Genomic DNA, 20240 nt, shown 5'->3' with positions numbered 1-20240 from the left:
CTGTGTGTGTACATATTCTTTTCTTTCTTTCTTTTAAAAAATATAATTAGAACATTGCTTGGAGGCCTGCCACTGACTCTCCAACAGATTACTTTCTTTGGTTATAATGCCTTAAAAAACTTCTCATCTGTTTGTGGCTATTAACTCTTCCTGATTAGCTGTACTCTGTAGGACCAGTTAAGCCAATTTGGAAGTATTTTCTCATGTGTATTTTTCTGATTTTGTCTGTCATTTTTATAGTTCTCTGGCCCTCTTGAGTGGGGCTATTTGCAGGATTGCTCCTTACAATGTATTTTCTACTGCTTTGTCTATTATGCTTTTAAATGACCCAAGCAGTGGGGCTTTATTGCTCCCACAGTGACACTATGTTACAATCTAATTGAACTGACCATTAGGATAGTTTCCCTCAATCTCTGACTAATTTTGTCACAGAATCACAGATGTTACAAATGGAAAAAAATCTATGAGCTCCTCTAGGGCCTGATCCAAATTCCACTGAAGTCAAAAGAAAGATTCAGAGGGGGCTGGCTCAAGCCCCTAATCCAACATTGGGCCAGGGCAGGGTTTTTCCCTACTGTATATTTTCATGTGACTTGGACGCTTATTGTAAATGACTCTTTTTCAAGTAGCCCTTGTATCACGTCTGTGGGTCTGGGCGAGTTCTACGAATCCCAACAACAGATCTGGTATTACCTGATCCAGGTTGTAACAGATGACATTCACTCACTGCTCATATCAGTGGTTTTCAACCTTTTTTCATTTGCAGACACCCTAAAAAAAATTTCAAATGGAGGTGTGGACCCCTTTGGAAATCTTAGACGTAATCTGTGGACCCCCAGGGGTCTGTGGGCCACAGGTTGAAAACCACTGGCTTATCGTGGATGGTATTTGCTATTTGAAGTATTTTAGGGAATATCAATCTATTTCCTTCAAAAATCTTTCAGGACATCATGAGAATGAAACTCCCCTCCTCCCCCCAAAAAGCTATGATATAATTGCTAAAATGAGTTCAGGGCCTAGCTCAATGCAAAGTGCGCTGATGTATCATTTCTTTCTGACCTTCAGTGGCAAGTAACAACTGCGCTCATCCCTGTGCTACTGAGCCCATCATTTGTAGCACCTGGCAGCCTTCGTATCATTTATTATGTACTTACACAACTACTGCGGTGATAGGGAGCAGTGGGAGTTTTAAGTACTCGTAACTGGCTACCAAATTACGATAACTATGATTAATGGATCCTTTTTATGTGTGAACTTGAAACCACTGTGTATCCCTATTTGGAGTCACTAAATAGATTTTATGAGATGAGGGTGGATTGGCATTATCAGCATGTTGCAGTTAATTTGTGGGGGGAGGAGAGCCCTTGTTCCATTGTTGCTTGTATGTGGCCATTAGTATTTTCAACTTGCACTGAAATATCATCTGAGAAAGGTAAGAGAGAGGGTTCCAGCTAATGAGGTACTGCTACCCACCTAGTGTAACCCCCTTCGGTAAAACAATAAGGGATCATTGTGTTTAGCTGTGCTTTTCACGTCTGGAGCTCCTTTCTAGTGATCATCATTTTGTGTTACACGTGTTTGTTTTATGCTTTTTTGTTTGTTTTTATGTCAGGTTTGGAGGAAAACTGCTGCAGCTCGTTTAGTGGTTAGACTGCATGACTGGAAGTCAGAACATGACCCCTGTGCCTAGGATTTTATAAAAGTGCCTATCACTACAGTATCTTTGTACTTGTGTTCTGTCCTCTAGTCTACCACTTTTCCTCGTTTACTGCATGACCTTGGGAGGGAGAGTTTCTGTGCCCAATTTACACATCTGTTGCATGAGTAAAATAGTGCCCACTTCACACAGAGCACTGAGTTTTAATGAGACTTTCAAAAGTGCTTTGAGAGCATCTACGTGAAATGTGCTATTCAGGTACCACATCTTATTATGAATCCTACATCGTGACTTTCAGTCCCCACCTTCTGTCGTGCCCCAGTAGGTGTTTTGCCTGTGTAAGGACTGCAGGATTTAGCCTCTCCCTCCAGTTCGCCAAGATATTAATTGATTATTTTCCTCTTTATTTGGATAATCATTGTTCCCACACTGGGTGGCTTCTGGATTTTTCTTTGAAATAACTGTGTTTCCTTGCTTCGGTAGCTGCTAGTTCTTACTGAAGTGTAACAGCTGTACCCTTTTTGACTTACAGGCTGCTCTGATATATTGTAATTAAAGATAAATAACACATTCCCTCTCTCCCCCTCCTCAGCCCCCATATGCCATCCTCTCCCTTTCCCTGCTCTTGGACTGACTGATGGCTAACGTAAGCCATGGTACAAAGGGACATGACAAAAACGCAGCGTACTTTTTGACATCATCTGTTTCAGAGTGACATCCTGTGAGAATTAGCTCGACTTCCACTTTATAGTTACTAATTGAATTATTTTATTATACTGCATGTTTTAGTAGCGGCAGGTTAGGGATTGTCTTGATGCTGAAATGTAGTCTGGACTTCCCTCTGATCACTTGTACCTTTGAGTCTTCTGGTGAGTCAGCTCAAAGCCACGTGGCTGAACAGTACAGCTCAAGAACTCGGCATTCTTCTGTTGTTCCTTTCTGTTCTCCGATGACCATTTTTCCTCTCTCACACTTCATCTAATGTGACTGAACCTCAAAATGCCAGACTCTTTGCAAGATGGACAGATGGACTTGTTAAGTCAAACCGTGATAACAACCTATACCCAGTGTGTGCTTTGTAAATTGCACAGCAGAATATTCCATGACTGTAAGACTGAATCAAATCATGTTGGTAGAATGTGGTTCTGAATGTAACTGCCCCCAACTTTAAGAGCTGCATTTACTACATAAAGAAGAGCTGTTAAGTCAGTGGTCTTTGTGCTCTCAGCTCTGTTTCTCTAAGAGGTTAAAATATGATTCAGGAAAAAACATGTTTTAGTCTAAAAAAGAATTTTAAATATCCCATCATATACCCAAATATCAGAAGACAGTGGAGGTTTTTGATACTTTAGGCTGACAGTGATTTTTTTTTTAAATGGCCTCTGCCTTAAATAGGTTTGGACTATATCATTATGGTCTCAGGAAGTTGAGGGTAAATTGTTTCTTGAGAAAACCATTGACTTGCATTATAGATATGAGATCCATTGCAGGGGGAAACAAAGTAAACTTATTACTGATTTTCTTTCTGAATACTCTCACATTGTGTTGGAAATGAGTGATGGGCTAACTTAAGTAGTGTAAGTAGTTTGGTTCAGTTATACACCTGAAAAGCTTGGGTGATTATTTGAAGCTTCTCCAAACTAAATGAATCTGATGTGGCTGGAAATGTCACAAACACTTTCTCGCTTGTGCTAGGCTGGCCCTGCTGTTTCTAGTTGGATTTAAAATACCACAAGAACAGTTTGTCTTGCATTGTTTTGGCAGTAATGCATCCAGGTGCAGCCAGAACCCAGAAGTGCAGAGGTAGGCCAAGATAGAAGACACTGGGGTGGGATAGGGAGTTAACACAATATTACAGAAAACTTTGGGGTGTTCAAAGCAGAAGTGTGGTCTAAGGTTCATCTCTAAATTTTAAGAAAAGCCTTGTCAAATACAAGCTACATTAGTTTAAATCTTTGGTTGAACCCCAGATCAAATTTATGGATCACCTCTCCATTTGTTTTTTTTTTTTCTTTCCTGCTTTCTTCTACAATATGACGAATTATCAGGCTACATATAATCATTCTAGGGTCCCAGATTGCCAGGTGATCTGATGTTGTTTTTTAGTTTTGTTGAAATCTGACAGTCATCAAGAAAGGAACATATATCAACAGAGTGGTAAATTTTCCTTCAGGAAAAAGCTCAAAAGGATTTTTTTAACCAGAGTCACTTATAATTTGACACCATAACATTTTGTTAGCTTTGCAAATGGAAAACTGTCTACATTTTGAAAATATGGTATTGTTTTCCAGAAAGATTTATTCTTACACAAATTAATGCCAGAAAAATAGCATATTTATGCAGAACATACCTCAGTACAAACAACAGATAGATGGAAAATGGAACTCCTTTGCATTGGTAGATTTAAGCAATTCAAAAAGAGGAAGGGATGTATTGAATAGGATGTTGGAATTATCTGCCTTGGGATATAGTGCTGGCAGGATCTTTAGATATTGTAGCCTGATCGATTTTTTTAATTGGCAGCATATACTGTCTTGCTGCAATCCAGGGATCCCATTTCTTCCATGTCATAGATAGTTGTGACAGGGATGGGGCAGAGCATTCTAGATGAGAACACCAACCACTGCCCAAAACTCAAATTGAGTCGAAACTGAACCTTTCCTGGGACATGAAAAAGTTTAGTATTTGCTTCCATAGATTGCTTCCAAAAATACTAATAAAAACAATTAAGAGAAATGTTGTATGTCTCTGCATTTTGAATTTAGGCTGGGAGGAGAAAAGGAGCTTCAGATATACTGCAAGAAAGGCTGCACCTTCTCGATTTCCAAACCAGTTTTGACGACTCAGGGGTGTAGCAAGGTCAAATATGCACCGTGCATCCAAAGTTTTGGGTGCTTAACTGAACCAAATTTTACAGCCTTACAAGGTTTACTCATCACTACCCTAATCAGCCAAATTTTAAAATGGAATAGTAGACTCTTAAATCATATCCATCCCAGAAAAAAATATGTGTGTGTGTTTTTAAAGACTTTGCCCAATAAACTTCTCAGGTTTATTATTCCCCTTCCCTCCCAATTCTTTTAAATTACCTATGAACTTTGCAATTGGATTTCCTGATCCAAGTCCAGTCATCTTCTCCATACAGGACAAAACAACACTGGATAGCCTGACTCAACAGCTGGCAGTAAAACAGAATGAAGACGGGAAGTTTAGCCATGCTATGATGGATTTCAACATGAGCGGGGATTCTGACGGTCAGTAGGAATTGCTTATCCTTATTTCTAGTTATGTATGTGCAGAAGAACACAAACTCCGTTTTGGGGGATGGAAGTGAAGGGCTGGGATAAAGCGGGGAGTGGCCACTAACCAAGGCAGGAGAAATTATTCATACTGTGGTGTTTTAGGTCCATGGGCAATTTTATCGTTCTGTGTCATGCATTCCATTTGTCAAGGCTGGACCAAGAACACATTTATGATTGTCAAAATAAAGAAAAGGAAATAATTAGATGTTGGATAAGTGAGATCACACAGATTACAGAGCTGATCATCTATAGATGATGCATACGCTAGGTCTGTGGGAGCTTGTTTGGATTTGATGAAGCAAGCTTAATGCTGTTTTCTATCTCTGCTATTGCTTTTTTATTGTGGAGATGTAAGCACAAGCAGAGGCATCTGTGCAAATGTTCATTTGCTAGTTAGAGACTTGCTTAAAAAAGGCCCTCCTGATGTTGCCATATATTAACACCCTTCTCATCACAAAGGAGGTTGGAAACAAGTAATGCAATACATTCAACATATTGTAAATGAGAGAAAAAACAAATAAACCTGCATTCATAAAAGTTGTTTTTTAGGTTATTAAGCAGTAAAAGAACGTTAAAAGAGCTTTACATTTTTTGACTGCAAAAATGAATGTGGCTCTTCATCAGATCAGATTTATACCATATCCTACTGTACTTTACCAATATAATTATAAACTAGACACAAGAAAAAAGAATATGATACACCTGAATGAGCCAAGGAGAAGAAAAAGCATGGTGAATGCAGTTTAAACATATGTTTATTGAATGTGCCCTATGTGATGAAGGTTACGCAAATCACAAATTGGGTATGATTTTTTTCCCCTCTTTTTAGGAAGTGCAGGTGTCTCAGAATCTAGAATTTATCGGGAATCCAGAGGGCGTGGAAGTAATGAACCTCATATCAAGCGTCCAATGAATGCCTTCATGGTGTGGGCTAAAGATGAGCGAAGGAAGATCCTTCAAGCCTTCCCTGACATGCACAACTCCAACATTAGCAAGATACTGGGTAAGGCAATTAACAGAGCACTGTATTTTCTGTAGCACAACTCCTTGGTTTTGACTGAATATTTTAAAGAGATTTTAGGGCCTGACTGATAGTTCCTAGACCCTCTGCGTACCCACATTGTAGTTATGGCAAGGACAACAGCAATACAAGGTTCACCATGCTGCCTGACAGTATGCATCAGCCATGAACTGGAGAGCCCATTCAGCTTGCCAGTTGTGGTGGTGTTTTTGGTGTGAAGACACTGGCCTTCCGGGAACTAGACAGAACACCAGCTCATTCCCACGAGCCACTGAATAATCATGAGATGACTTTTTGTTAAATTTTTTGATGGCAGCTTTTGTTTACTGACTCTTATTTATCTATTTTTTTTATGAGGCTGCCCACCATAGTATCTGATTCATAACCTAGTGTGCTGTGTTCAAATGAATGATCTAAAGATGAAAGATCCTGTATCCTAAAATATGTCTCTTTTTAAAAAAACTGGTAGGTAGTATGATATTTCGGTCATATTATCCATCTCTCTAATGCATGATCCATACACCAAGGACATTCTGAGAAGATTCACTTAATCAGAGAAGAAACATCAGAACGTATGTGTATATCCCCATCCACTCTCTGTATCCCACACAATACATATTTGCCACGGATATCAGCTAGTAAATCCCATGCACCAGTCTTCCGACCCTTCTATACTTACTTAAACACTTAGGGCAAATTCTCCCCTACATTAGACCCCTGGGACACTTTGAAGAGTAGAAAGGGAATAACTGAAGACTGAATTTGGCTCATAGGGCTAGATTCACAAAGGAACATAGGCACGGGGAGGCTGAGTGTTGCCATGCCTAACTTTTGGGTGCCTAGAAAATCACTGGGATCCTCAAAGCCTGAGTGAATGGAGACAGCTGGGTGCCTTAGAATGACATTCACAGAAGTCAGCAGGCTAGGCAGCTATTTGCATAAACTAGCCAATGGCAGATGCGAAGCCGAGGCTAAAACCTGCTCCTTTTTCAGAGAGGTGCCTAAGTCCAGGCTCCAGGGAGTTGCCTCCCTCTGCTTGGGATTCTCGGCTGCAGCCCCTCTCTTAGCCACTGTGGTGGTGGCAGAGGTAGATGAGCTTCCTCATAACTTTTAGCCCAATGGCTAGGGTACTCACCTGAAATGTGGGAGATGCCCAGTTCAAGTCCCAGCTGTGCCTGAAGTGGAGAAAGGATTTGAACTAGTATCTGACACCTTTTAGGTGCATGTTCGATAGGCACAGGCACCTATGGGATAGCCTGAGGTTGGGTTTCCTCAATCTCTCCTCTTGATGCTGTTCCATTGTGGCTACATAACGAAAGAATCATTGTGCTAGAGAGAGAGAACAAACATGAGCAAGCAGGAGACTAACTCTGTCGCCTTGTGCTTAAAGTACTTACCTGGGAGGTGGGAGACCCAGGATCCAGTGAGTCTTTAAAATTACTTATCCACAGTGCAACAGCTGAACCTGAGGGAGCCTCGCATTGGAATACCCCACAGCCCAGTGGTTAGGGCATTCACCTCAGAGGTAGCAAACGCCACCTCAAATCCTTTCTACCTCTCAGGTGGAGGGCAGACTTGAACTGGACGTCTCCCATGTGAGTACCTAAAAACTAGGCTATAAGCTAGGTCCTCCCTCTCTTGCCATTTTATGTAAGCTTGCCTATAGGTGCTCAATCTGACAAGCAAGGTCTGAGGCCACTTATCAAATCAGGCCTGCAGGTGAGTTAGGCAGAGGAATGCCTATCTTCCCCCGGTTTGTGAATCGCTCAGGGGTATAGGCATCCAGTTGCCTGTCACGGCTGCAGTACGCATGCTCAGAGGCAGAAACACAGGCACCTAGGCAACTTATACAGGAAAAATCACTCAACGATTTTAGGCTCCTACAGGTTTGGTGACAGCTGAGCAGGGGTTTTGTGAATTCAAGTGGGGCTTGATTCTGGGATTTAGGTGCCTAAGTCCTGTTGTGGATCAAGCTCACAGAGGCCAATGAATTACCCTCATATGTTTCTAAAAGAAATTATCAGTGCGTAAATCTAAGAGGTTACACTTTTCTACTGATACAGCATTGCACTATTATACATTTTATATAGGAGGCAAGGGGGGGGCGCTAAAAGTGTGAGCATGAAAATATTTGCCCGAGTAAGGTCAGGTTGGTTTTTGGAATGGCATGAGAAATTTAATTGGATATAATGGCAATGTTAAAAAGGCTTGACTAGTTATACGGCTAGTGACTATGCTGAGGTTAGATTGGTCAGATGTATTAGAAGATAAGGTTAGCTTGGTTAGAGTGATATTATGATAAGGTAGCGGCCGGGTGGAATTAAAGATGAGATTAAATTGATTTGAGAGGCAGCACATATTGGTTCTGATACAACTTTATCCCTTGATTAAAAGGGTGGCATAAGCTGATTAGATTAGTTAGAGGAACAGGACAAGAAGGCTAAATTGGTGGTAAGATAAATGTATACTGGTTAAAAGGAATTAGACTAGTTACAGGTGTGTGATGTGATTAGACTAGGGTCCAGAGGCAGTAACAGTTTTGGTCTGTCTATAAATTTAGAGTAGGCCTGATTAAACCTGCCTTTTAATCAGCTTCAAAAATCTACAAAGATCATTCTGAATGGCCTTTTTCATATCGAAAGTACAAAGAGAGCTTGATGTTTTCCCTCTTAACTGATTGTTTTGGATAACAACTTCCGACAGCAGGCTGCTAATTCATTCCGCTTAAAACAGGCACTTCAGCTAGGCTGACATTTTACACAGTCTCTGGGGATTCTGGTTGACATTTTAAAGGGCTTCTAAGCATTTTATAATACCCTAAAATCTGGTTTTAATAAGCCATTCCGCTGAAATTGTTAACATAAGGAATCACCTTTTACTGTTTGGCGCTAGATCAGGGGGGATATGGGGACATCTTTTTCTGATTAGATATACAGTAGTTGGAGTAAAATGTGCAAATTCATTACAGATCTTGTCGAGGTGACAGACAACATAGCTGACTCCAAACTCTATACTGTTTTGCTGCCAGATAGAGGAAGAAACTATGTTTGAAGGCAGTAAGAGATGTGGTTTCTTTTCCTTTCCATCATCACATTTAATTTTTTTTTTAACCTTCCTCCTCTGCAATAGAGAGGGAAGCCCTGATATCCTTTTTCTTGACAGAAATGTTACAAAGGTCTTTCCTCAATTGCAAAAGGCCAGTCTTTTGAAGTCAGCAGGGAGTTCTCTGGTGAAGGGTGAGCAACTAGAAACCTACAGATCAACCAGGTGTTTGGGTCTCTTTGTGAAAAGCCACAACTACTGTATATGTTTTAAATAGTGCGCCTACACATTGGGGTCACAGAGCAGCACTGTCACTGAGAGCAGCTTAGATGGGGATGCCACTGAGCCGGAGTGATTTTTATAGTGAAATGAGAGGAGTGCACTTCACTGCACTAGAATTCTCTAGGAATTGTGTTTGACACTATGGTATTATGTTTTAAGCATAAAAATTAGATACACGGATTTGTCACTAAATTCATCTGTGCATACGTTTGGCATCCATCTGTTCATTACAACTTGAAGTTGTGGAGATTAGGTTTTTTATTAAATTGTTAAGAAATCTGTTTAAAAAATAACTGGTCTGCTGGATCCCCTTAAATTTTAATAATTTATTCCTTAGATATGTTTTTAAATATATATAAATTAATTTTAGAAATAGATCTACAATATACTTACAGAGATTTATAAAAGGTAAAACAGGAAGTTACCTCCCAAATCTCCAGTCTACTAATGCAGGTGTGTATATCAGTAGTTTTCAACCTGGTGTCTGCAGACTATTTCTAAGTTTCCAAAGGGGTCGTCGGCACCTTCATTTGAAATTTTTAAGGGTCTGCAAGTGAAAAAAGGTTGAAAACCACAGGTCTATCAATCAATCAAAAAATCAGCCTGAGGCAGACACCCAGCATCTAAAATTTCAGCCTGGATGTTTAAAGTTTTGCAGAGTTATAAGCAACTGAAAACAGCATCTTAACTCTATGTGGTACTTCCAGTTCTGCCTTTACTCTATATATATGTGTTTGTATGGATGTAGACTCTGAGCCTGTATGGTGATCTGTGCATGCAGACTGCTACACCTCTGCAGATGACCACTGCTGTCATCAGGGCTCCATGTGGGTGCAGCAATGTGCCTGCACAGATCCCAAAGCAGGATTGGAGTGTTGACAATTCTTGCAATTTTGTCATGAGTCTCATGATATCTCGTGTTATGTGGGTATTTATATACACACACACAATAAAATCAGCCTTGCAAAACTTATCATGAAACTATTCTGTCCGAGCAAAAAATGTACTTACCTAACTTTATTGTGTTGATTGATGACAGTAGTTTGATCGTGCTATGTGACCTGTGCAGGCAGACCCCTAAATCTGCATATACTCCCGTTGACTTCATCAGGTCTCACACGGGCGTAAAGATCTGTTCTCATTCTTTATCTATGTATATTAGACAGACACATTTTAGAACATGAGCACTTCATACTGAGACCCGCGGCAGCGTGCCAAATTTTGCATATTAGTAAGTAAGCAAATGAAAACGATAAACAGAAAATCAAGGATACTTCATCACAAAATCTGCTTTTTATTTATTTTGACAAGCATAGTTTAGTTTTAATTATTTATGATACTTCAAAACACTCTAGTAAATGATCTTTAGTATATTTTGTAAAAACAATAAAGTCACAGTAATAGGAGATATCACTGCAGGAGGCAGCTATTAAATATTTGCTAGGAAGAGAGGTGAGGCTGCCAGGATTTTTGTGCTATTGAGATTGCAGCTTGCAAGGGGGGAAATAATGAATGACATTTATGTATAAGTATTACAAATCGAGATATGGATGAAAATGTCAGTACCTATGGCCCTACGCCTACAAAAATTTATGCATGTGCTTAACTTTATGCACGAAGGTCTGCCCTCCCATATCCAACTGGAGACTTGGAGCTACTGGCATCAGTCAACACAGTAAAAGATGGTTTAAGTAACTTTGGTGTGTTGACATAACATTTGTACCAGAATTTTACAAGACTGATTTTATTTGATATATTCATTTAAATACATACACACCACTATAGCTCCAAACCTGCATTGTCAGAGAATTCAGTGTATACAGCTCAGCATGTGCATAAGTCTTTGCAGGATGAAGGCTTATGTTCATTATTCTGTTATGTTTTTCTATGATCCATTTATTCCGAAAACTAACAGTGGTAACTATGGGGTATTCAGACTATTAATTTAGTTTGTGATATATACCGCATATATTACGTATCTGCTGCGATATTTACGTATTTATTGGTTTTGTAAATACAAGATACTTAATGGGGGGGGAGAACTTCTATATAACGATAAGGTATTTCATATGTAGAGCATTAGGAGTCGTATATAAGTGCAGACGATCACCAATAATTACATGTGGCAATGCCAAGCTATCGGTGAGATTTGTACGTATCCTTCCTAACAAACGTTTTTTGATCTTTGACCCCTTCAATTCTCTGTCCATATGCACCTTTACCACTAAACTCACATGCACATGCTTTCACATCACTTATCAGAGAGTCTGAAATAGCCTGTGGTGTCTTCTCTTCTCTGATATTTAACATACTTGAAGCAAAAAGTCTTTTAGGTTTTCAGCTTTATTATTTATAAATGAAAACTCTTTGTCAGCATAAACTATTATTTTTAAACCAGTAGGTGCTCAAATGGTGTTTATGGCCTGCGGATTCTAGATTCACTTAGCCTTAGTTTGTGACTTCTTCAGACTTTAGAGAAGCCAGTATACTGAAGAAGGGATAGATCCTGAAAATGGATCCACATCTTGGCACCCTAGAACTCTATTTGCAGGATCTGGCCCTAATTCTCAAATGTGTAACACCAACAATTTCAGGCCCCATCTATATTCCCACACAGGCTTCCCTTGGGTCAGCTGCATGGGTGGATCAGGTTCTGGCAGTTCCCAGCTGTTTATCACTGTGTCAGCTAACCTGGTCAGGATCTGGCAGTCAGTGGGAAAGAGGTAGCTATTGAATGACACTTTCCTGGCTATAACCACTAGGAAATGACTCTTCTCTTCAGGAGACCACCAAGCTGCTTTCCATGCTCCTTTATATATTGCAGTAAAAGGGTACATGATTGACTCCACACTAATTGTACTAAGGGATGATTTTTCATTGCTCCCTTCAGAGTAGACATTTCCCCTTAGGTCAGTTACCACTAGATGTGACGTAGGATCAGTATTCTGTACCCAGCCTATTAGTCTTTCATTACAGAAACCCATACTGGAGTTCGAAATGAAGCTTCAACAAAGCAGAGCACTGAGAAAACTGATGTCAGCCAGTGGGCTCTGTCTTCCCAAGGGAACTTTCCTGAAGGAATCAGACTGTTTCCTTCTTAATGAAGAGAGAACTGTGCTTTTTTTATATTGAAAAGACAGTTTTGGGAGCAGAGTGAGCTAAGAACACTATGAGTAATAGCTTGAGCTAAGTACAGAATGAGTAACAAAGAAGGAAAGTACTGTAAGTCAAATATAACATTCTAAACCTGTTATGTTGAGAAATTATGCGGACTTATTTCCAGTAGGAAAATGGACTATTTTCCAACCAGTTTTTCCTTCTGGGTCATATATTTCACAGTTTGGTCCATAATGTTGCGTGGAATGGATCTTGTCCTGAAGCAATCCTAGAGTTCATTGAATAATTCCCAAAGAATATTTTATTCAGGGTATCTTGCTGCATTTTTTCAGGCATTATCTGTTAGGGTTTTTTTGTTTGTTTTGTTTTTAATTTTTCATGGGACATTTTTAAATAAAAATACTCATTTTTTCCACTATTCACCCAGTATAAACACAGCAGCACAGAGCAAAAGTTAAGGATCATCCCAATGCAGCGGGAATATTTTAATTTAAACACTAGTTATCAAAATATTGTATATTAATGCTCTGTCTCCAACTGCTAATTTGTCACATGGGAACAACTCTTTTGCGCCTCTGGATTCTTTTTAATAATACCTTGTACCAGTGGTTCTCAATCAGGGGTATGTGTATCCCGGGGGGTATGTAGAGGTCTTCAAGGGGATACATCAACTCATCTAGATATTCGCCTAGTTTTACAACAGACTACATAAAAAGCACTAGCGAAGTCAGTGCAAACTAAAATTTCATACAATGACTTGTTTATACTGCTCTATGTACTATACACTGAACGGTAAGTAAAATATTTATATTCCAATTGATTTATTTTATAATTATATGGTGAAAATGAGAAAGTAACCCATTTTTTAATAAGTGTGCTGTGATACTTTTGTATTTTTGTGTCTGATTTTGTAAGCAAGTAGTTTTTAAGCAGGTGTAACTTAGTGGAACGCAAGACAAATCAGACTACTGAAAGAGGTACAGTCGTCTGGAAAGGTTGAGAGCTCCTCCCTTACACTTAAATAGGATCTTTCATCCCAAAGAACCAGACTCTAGCTTGGTACTTTATGGGAATATATGGGAACTACTCCTCTCTTCACTGGAATTCTACCTCAGAAGCAGTTGTACCAGGCTTGAATGGGAGCAATGTAGGGCCCTAGTCACACCACAATATGAGGGTCCCTGTGCCACAGCCCCACACCATAACCCTGACCCCAAATGATGTGGTGATGGCAGGGGACTTCCTTCCCAGATAGGGAAAGGCAAAGGCATGGCCCTTTCTTTTCCCGCATCCCACCTCACCCCAGGAGTAGTAGCAGGTGTCTGTTCTGGCCCCAGAGAGGCAGGGGTAGAAGCAGGGGAGCCCTCTCAAAGCTACTTGTATTTTTGTAACAGGTGAGCCAGGCCCACTTCATTCTTCACCTCCTGCTACATACAGAGTCCTCTGTTGGGCTGGAGTTGGCACGACTTCCCACTGTAGAGGGTTTTCGAGTTAACACCTCACTGGGATGCACTACACAATTCCTCTCTCTCAAAGCTATTGTTTCAGGCTCTCTGAAGACTCGGGCAGAATTCAGCACATTGGCTATGCTCAGTTCATGTTTTCAAGCTTTTTGTTACAACCGTGAAAGCTAGAAAGATACTTGTTTAAAACAATGAAAGCTTAGACTTTGATGTAAGCCTGACGTTAGGAATCAAGGCCCTAGCGTCCCTATATTTTAATCCAGCCCAGGGTGGAATGCAGCAGCTAGTTCACAGCACACAGGAACATTAGAACAGGAAGTGGAGACGAGTACCATGCTTAAATGAAACCACAGAGCAACACAGGCAGACTAGAATCCAAACAGCTGAATGGGACTTTGCCCAAGCCATTGGGATTCGCAACCTACTTTTACAAAGTATCAGGGATGTTTAATAATGACTGTGGTCAGGACGTTGGGGTTATGTCTCATCTAAAAGACAGTGTGGCAGCAGTGTCCATAAAAGAATGCCACATACAAAGCTACCTGCACCACATGGGCATACCTGGGAGGTTTACAGGCCAAATAAAAACTAGCTGTGACCCTCCCCATCTGAAAGAGCTGACTGTTTCACAGCCCAAAGCCATAGGAACGGGGGGATCTTGTTCTTAATGACCTGCTTATTTGTCCTTCTCTGAATGGGAAAGGGGCAGGGTTCTCATTTCTCATTCTTCTTGTGACAGGATCTCGCTGGAAAGCTATGACAAACCTAGAGAAGCAGCCATACTATGAGGAGCAGGCCCGACTCAGCAAGCAACACCTGGAGAAATACCCAGACTATAAATACAAGCCCAGGCCGAAGCGCACCTGTCTTGTGGATGGCAAAAAATTGCGGATCGGCGAGTACAAGGCAATCATGCGCAACAGGCGACAAGAGATGAGGCAGTATTTTAATGTTGGGTATGGGCCTGTCATCTCTTTTATTTCAGTAGAAATTGTCCTTGTTTCAGAGCTGTAAACTTCAGATTTTATTATGAGGTAAATAATGTGTTGCTAACTATGACGGAGGAGTGCCTCTTGTCGGCTGGGTGTGAACCTGCACTCCCTCTCTCTTGGCTTCCGGTGCCCCGACAGCTGTTAACCTCGTCAGGTGGGTTTTCTGTGGCCCAGCCCTCCAGCCAGGTCACACACAGTCAATATGTGAACGAACAAACAAACCCCTTCCAGGGTAACAAAACTCCAGCAGGGCCTTTCACTTGCTCTGGTTGATATCTGCAGCCCTGCCTTTGGGGCTCAATTCTCGGCCTTTCTGGGCTAGCTTTAAATCTGTCCCTAGCCTGGTATAGATCAGTGCCCCCAGCGCTTTCTCCCTGGAGACTCTTTGTTCTCAGTGGTTCTGTGGTATCCCAGCTGTCCAGCCAGCTTACTCCTTAATTCCAGTCCCCTTCCCGGGGTAATAAAGTTTAACATATGGTTGGCCCACTTCAGGGTCTTCAGCCCATCACGGGGCCTATTTAAATTCCCAGCCCCTTTCTTAAGCTTTTAATGCAGAGTCTTATCCTCTCCATGGGGCTTAGGCCACTTTTCCAGTGGCCGGTGGGGGGAACCTAGGCCCGCTGACTGCTCCGGATCCCAATCCAGGGACCCTACAAATAGCAGCCATGTGCTGCTTCCTTTAACTCTGGTGCTGCTGCTATTCCCTGGGCCAATTCCCATGTAACCCCTTCCTCTTCACCCTGATCTCAGGGTTCTCTGTCTTTTCCCTGCTTGAGTACAGTCCTTCCCAGGCCTCTTTACCTGTGGAGTTTTGCAACCTTCTGTCCTCCTTCTGGTCCCAGCCAGCCACTGACCTGCTCAGCCCTTGCAGTTCTTTTTATCTGAGCCTGCTGTGCTCTGATTGGCTGCTGCTCTGCAGCATTTCTAGGCAGGCCTGGAGGACCCACATTCACTGTTTCTTTTCCAAAGGCGGGGTGTGGCAGGACTGCAAGACCTCCAGCAGAGGGCCGATACACCCCATCACACTAACTAATATGAAGCTCATATTTAAAGGCCATGTGGTCCATATAGCTGTGACCTGGAAGTCAGGAGATCTGTTCATGGCTTTGCTATTTAATTTTGGCCAACTGGGCTTCAGTTTCCCCATCTGTAATACAGAAATAATGATACTTGCCCATTTTGACCACATCTTTGGATGAAATGCACCACAGATGTGCTAAGTATTAATCATTATGGGGTTTTACAGAATCTATATGAATTAATCTGTTGATAGTGCCTATAGCTCCCAAGGCCAGAAACACTAGCTCACATTCAAGGAGTTCGGCAACAGGTCGGCTAAAAGATTACTCAGCAATGCTACTGAAGACCACAGCCCATGGCAGGTTGAGCCTTGCTAATAAGGTCAGTGAGGATAGAGGCATAAAACATCCTCAGCCAGCTCACATTGGTCAGATGATGAGATTACTTCAGTCCAAGGGCATTAGCGGTGCCAGAGACACTTTTGCTCGGTGGTAAGCTGAAAGCTAGTGTGGGGGTTCAAATCTCAAGAGGATTGGTTCAGCAAAATATCCAAAGGTTTGCATGTTTGTCCAGACTTACTTCTCTGCTTTTTGATATAGAAACCCACCTGGAAGGTTCTTTCTGCAACTACTGTTTGGTTTTGGCTACAGATAGGTGAGAAGTATTGCAAGGACAGATGTTCTTGTGATATTTCCCCATGTGGTCCAGGAAACACAGAGCTACACAAAAAAAGATTGTTTTTGTTTAAAAAAAAAGTCAACTAGCCTTAAAAAAATTGGAATCTGGGCTCTGTTTCCCTTTTGGGGTGAAAAAGGAATGTTTTTTTTTATTGTACCAGAACCGGGTCTAGTTAATCGGTATGAATAGCAGTAAAGGGGAAATAGTGGCCCAGTTACTGGTAAGTGTCCTTAGACAGTGTTTTGAACAGTTACCGTGTACACTGTTATAATAAGCAGCTCAACAGAGAAATTTGAGCTGCTTAACCCTGTGGTGCTGGCAGGTTCAGTGATCCGACTAGTAAGCACTGAAACAAACATAGGGAAGTCAGCCAACATTCGGCATCAAGAGATTAGAAAAAAGAGGGGGGAGGGTCTTTCTGAGAAAGAATAGGTGGCAAGAGAGCCCCCCAAATACTGCTTATCTCGCTGACATGCAGGGCTTTACAATTTTTTTAAACTAATCTTGCAATGTTTTTAGTATTATTATTTAACTTTCCAGATGAATCTGACAAGTACCCTATCTGAAAACAAGACATTCTGGAGATAGTTTGTCTAGAATTTAGAGCAGGGACTGGGGAGGGGGGCTGTGTTTGAAATCTAGGTTCCACTGAAGTCAGTGGTAAAACTCCCATTGACTTCAATCAGTATTTGATCCTGGGAGTCAGATTCTGTTCCTGGCTTTGCCCCTGATTCACTGCAGGACCTGGTGCAAGTCATTTAGGGCCAGATTTTTAAACGATTTAGGCACCAAAATAAATGGCCAGGTTTTCAAGAGTTTTGAAAGTCTGTCCGTAAGTGTCACAATAGTTGGGACTTGGCTCTCTTGAAAAATCGGACCCTTAATCTCTGTCAGCCTCCTCATCTTTAAAAGGGGGCTAAAAATGCTTACTTTATAGGGCCATCACGAACCTTAACACATCAGTGGCTATAAAGAGCTTTGAGATCCTCTGATGGAAGGCGCTATAGGAGTGGCAGATATTATTCTTCAATTATGGAATGCAAGTGACATTACAGAAGAACTGTGAAACTCAACAAACGTTTGGCCTATGAGAGGCACCATCTGAGTGCAAAGTGTTCCTATTATTAAAAGCCATTTAAAAACACTGAATAATTCTAGTTGCAGAAATGCTAGGTCTTTCTGTTGAATTAAGAGTAAAAGCAAAATATATGTTCTCCCTATTTACAGGCTAAGCCCTTAGTTGAGGCAACTATATTGTTCTTGAAATAAGGAAGTGAGCAGGCTTCCCTAGGACAGCAACAAGCAAGAACGTTAAAAATGTGGCAAATAATTCCAAATAAATGTTCAGATGCTTGGGACTGCTTAGTCTTTCGGGATTGCTGTGCAAAGCTTACTGGGCAGTCAGTGAACAGTCAGGCTCAGGAACAGGGGATGGTTTCACTCTTAATTAAAAATGTTCATCTCAAGAGATTCCACCCTGTCTCCTGTGGCTAGGCTTTTCAGTACAGATGGACACACCACTGATGACATTACAATATGCAGCATGTACTGAAGGGTATTACTGCAATGGAATTACTTCATGCAGCAAGGAAACAAAAGGAGCATGAATTTTAAACCTCTAGGCTTGCTGGGACCCTGGAGCTTCTGAGGGAAATAAACTCTGGTGCAACACAGCTAGTGTTCTACATGGAAAAGGAATTTTGATGGCCTGAAATAATTCTGCTTTCACTACCTTGTACATGTTTCCAAGGCTTAAATGTCCTATAGAAGATTTTTATCAAACACTGCTGTTGCTCTATTTATTTTAAAACAATGTATGTCTAAGTCTGGCTTTTTCTAGTTTTATCTGCCATCCCTGAGAGGATCTACTTTTCACCAATATTTCTCACTGTTCCAGGGAGTTGTCCATCCCGATCACTAAATGATCCCTCTTCTCCTCACCCACCTCCCTGTGGACATTGGAGGTCCTGGGGATCACCCACAGTCCCACATGGGTCCCAGAAGGCCTTGTGCCCCTCCCTACAAGCCATCAGGTTTCTAAATAAACTCCATGTTCCTAGCCTATGTCAGGCTTTCAGATGGAAGCCTGTTCCTTTTCCCCATGCTACCAATAGACTTCCTCAGGAACTCCCACCACCACCTGTCTCCTGCCAGCAAAACCTTGCTGTTTGTTTCTAGCCCTCGTTGCACTCCGTAATTTTTTTATTTTGGGGGGGTGGGGGGAGGGGAAGTCTTTTTTAATCGTTGGACCATGGGTGGCAGGATGTTTGTCATTGGCTGTGAGCTCATAGACATCTCATTCACCCAGTAAGGAACCTTGCACCTTAGGCAAGCTCCAGAGTTCAGATACAGATCAAACGTCTCTGAAGTTTGGTGGTGCTTGAATCAGTGATTTGGTTCAGGCCTAACATTAGTCATAAGATCAAGTGTCAAAGCTTGGAAGATTAGGGGTGGCCCACCAAGCCCAATAATGATAGTCCTTGTGACTTTATAGGCTATCCTGCTAAGCTCTCTCTTTGCTCCTGCTTGTATTTAAATGTCCTGTTATTTTTCAACGACAGGCAACAAGCACAGATTCCTATCGCCACCACTGGTGTAGTCTACCCAGGAGCCATCGCCATGGCAGGAATGCCCTCCCCCCATCTGCCATCAGAGCACTCAAGTGTGTCCAGCAGCCCAGAGCCCGGGATGCCTGTCATCCAGAGCACTTATGGCATCAAAGGCGAGGAGCCGCACATCAAAGAGGAGATGCAGGCCAGTGACATCAATGGAGAAATCTACGATGAGTACGACGAAGAAGAGGATGACCCTGATGTGGACTACGGCAGTGACAGTGAAAATCACATTGCAGGACAAGCCAACTGATAAGGGTCCAAATATTGCGTGACCTTACAGGACTTCAAGGAGGGAAAAAAAAAAAAGCCCCACCTGGTTTATCCTTACCAGTGGCCAAGCACATTAACTTTCTCATACACTGACTGTTACTTTAACTGTTAGTCTTAACTAGTTGGGACATCAGCTGACTAATAGACATCAGCCTGCATTTTAAAAAAAAAGGCCCAGAAGAAAGGAAACAATGATGGTAACAACAACAAAAGAATGAAATAAGCTATGGGTAAAATAATGCCAGTAATTCAGCTGCTATACCCAAGCACTGAAGTCTTACCCGTCGACCTTTGATTATTTTTTTTTTTCAAATAAACTCTATGGCTGTTTGTTCTACAATGTTCTAGAAATTCTCACTCAGGTACACAGTGCCAACAAGTGGCTTGTGAATGTGTTTTGTTGTTTTGTGCTACAGTTTAAAGAGAAGTAAATTTTTTTTTTTTGGTAATGCACCTGACAGGAAAAAAAAAAAAAAGACAATTCCTTTTACCCCTCTGCCTCCTCCCCCTCCTCCTTTTCCCTTCTCCTTTGAATATTTAGGGTTGGCGGCACGCATGTGTGTGTATGGTGGGGAAGGGAGTGGGGAGTCTGTTTCTGTAAACCCCAACAAGCAATTTCCTTTCTCGAGAGGACTTCTCTTCATCAGTTGCACACCACACCGAGTCTTTGAGCAAGTGCCAAATTTGTACTAAAGCGCTGAACTAGTTCAATTTTATTTTTCCGGTTGGTCGCTTTTGTTTCTTGTTCTGTCTTAAGTTAGGACAGTGTTATTATGTCTTA

The 20240-nt window shown here is 41.4% G+C and overlaps 1 protein-coding gene across 3 annotated transcripts in view; it reads left to right on the top strand.

Annotated features, from left to right (window-relative positions):
* Window positions 1-19439, top strand: part of SOX5 (SRY-box transcription factor 5) — a 313721-nt gene extending 294282 nt beyond the window's left edge. For all 3 annotated transcript variants that reach the window (XM_077807473.1, XM_077807474.1, XM_077807472.1), the window contains 4 exons: window positions 4803-4911; window positions 5789-5962; window positions 14624-14840; window positions 19136-19439. In XM_077807473.1, the coding sequence (XP_077663599.1) occupies window positions 4803-4911; window positions 5789-5962; window positions 14624-14840; window positions 19136-19439 (804 nt within the window). The remainder of the gene's footprint in view (window positions 1-4802; window positions 4912-5788; window positions 5963-14623; window positions 14841-19135) is intronic.
* Window positions 19440-20240: the final 801 nt, after the last annotated feature.

The sequence above is a fragment of the Eretmochelys imbricata genome, chromosome 1 (assembly GCF_965152235.1).
Source record: "Eretmochelys imbricata isolate rEreImb1 chromosome 1, rEreImb1.hap1, whole genome shotgun sequence".
NCBI classification, from domain to species: domain Eukaryota; kingdom Metazoa; phylum Chordata; order Testudines; family Cheloniidae; genus Eretmochelys; species Eretmochelys imbricata.
This window is presented reverse-complemented; position numbering and strand designations above follow the sequence as displayed.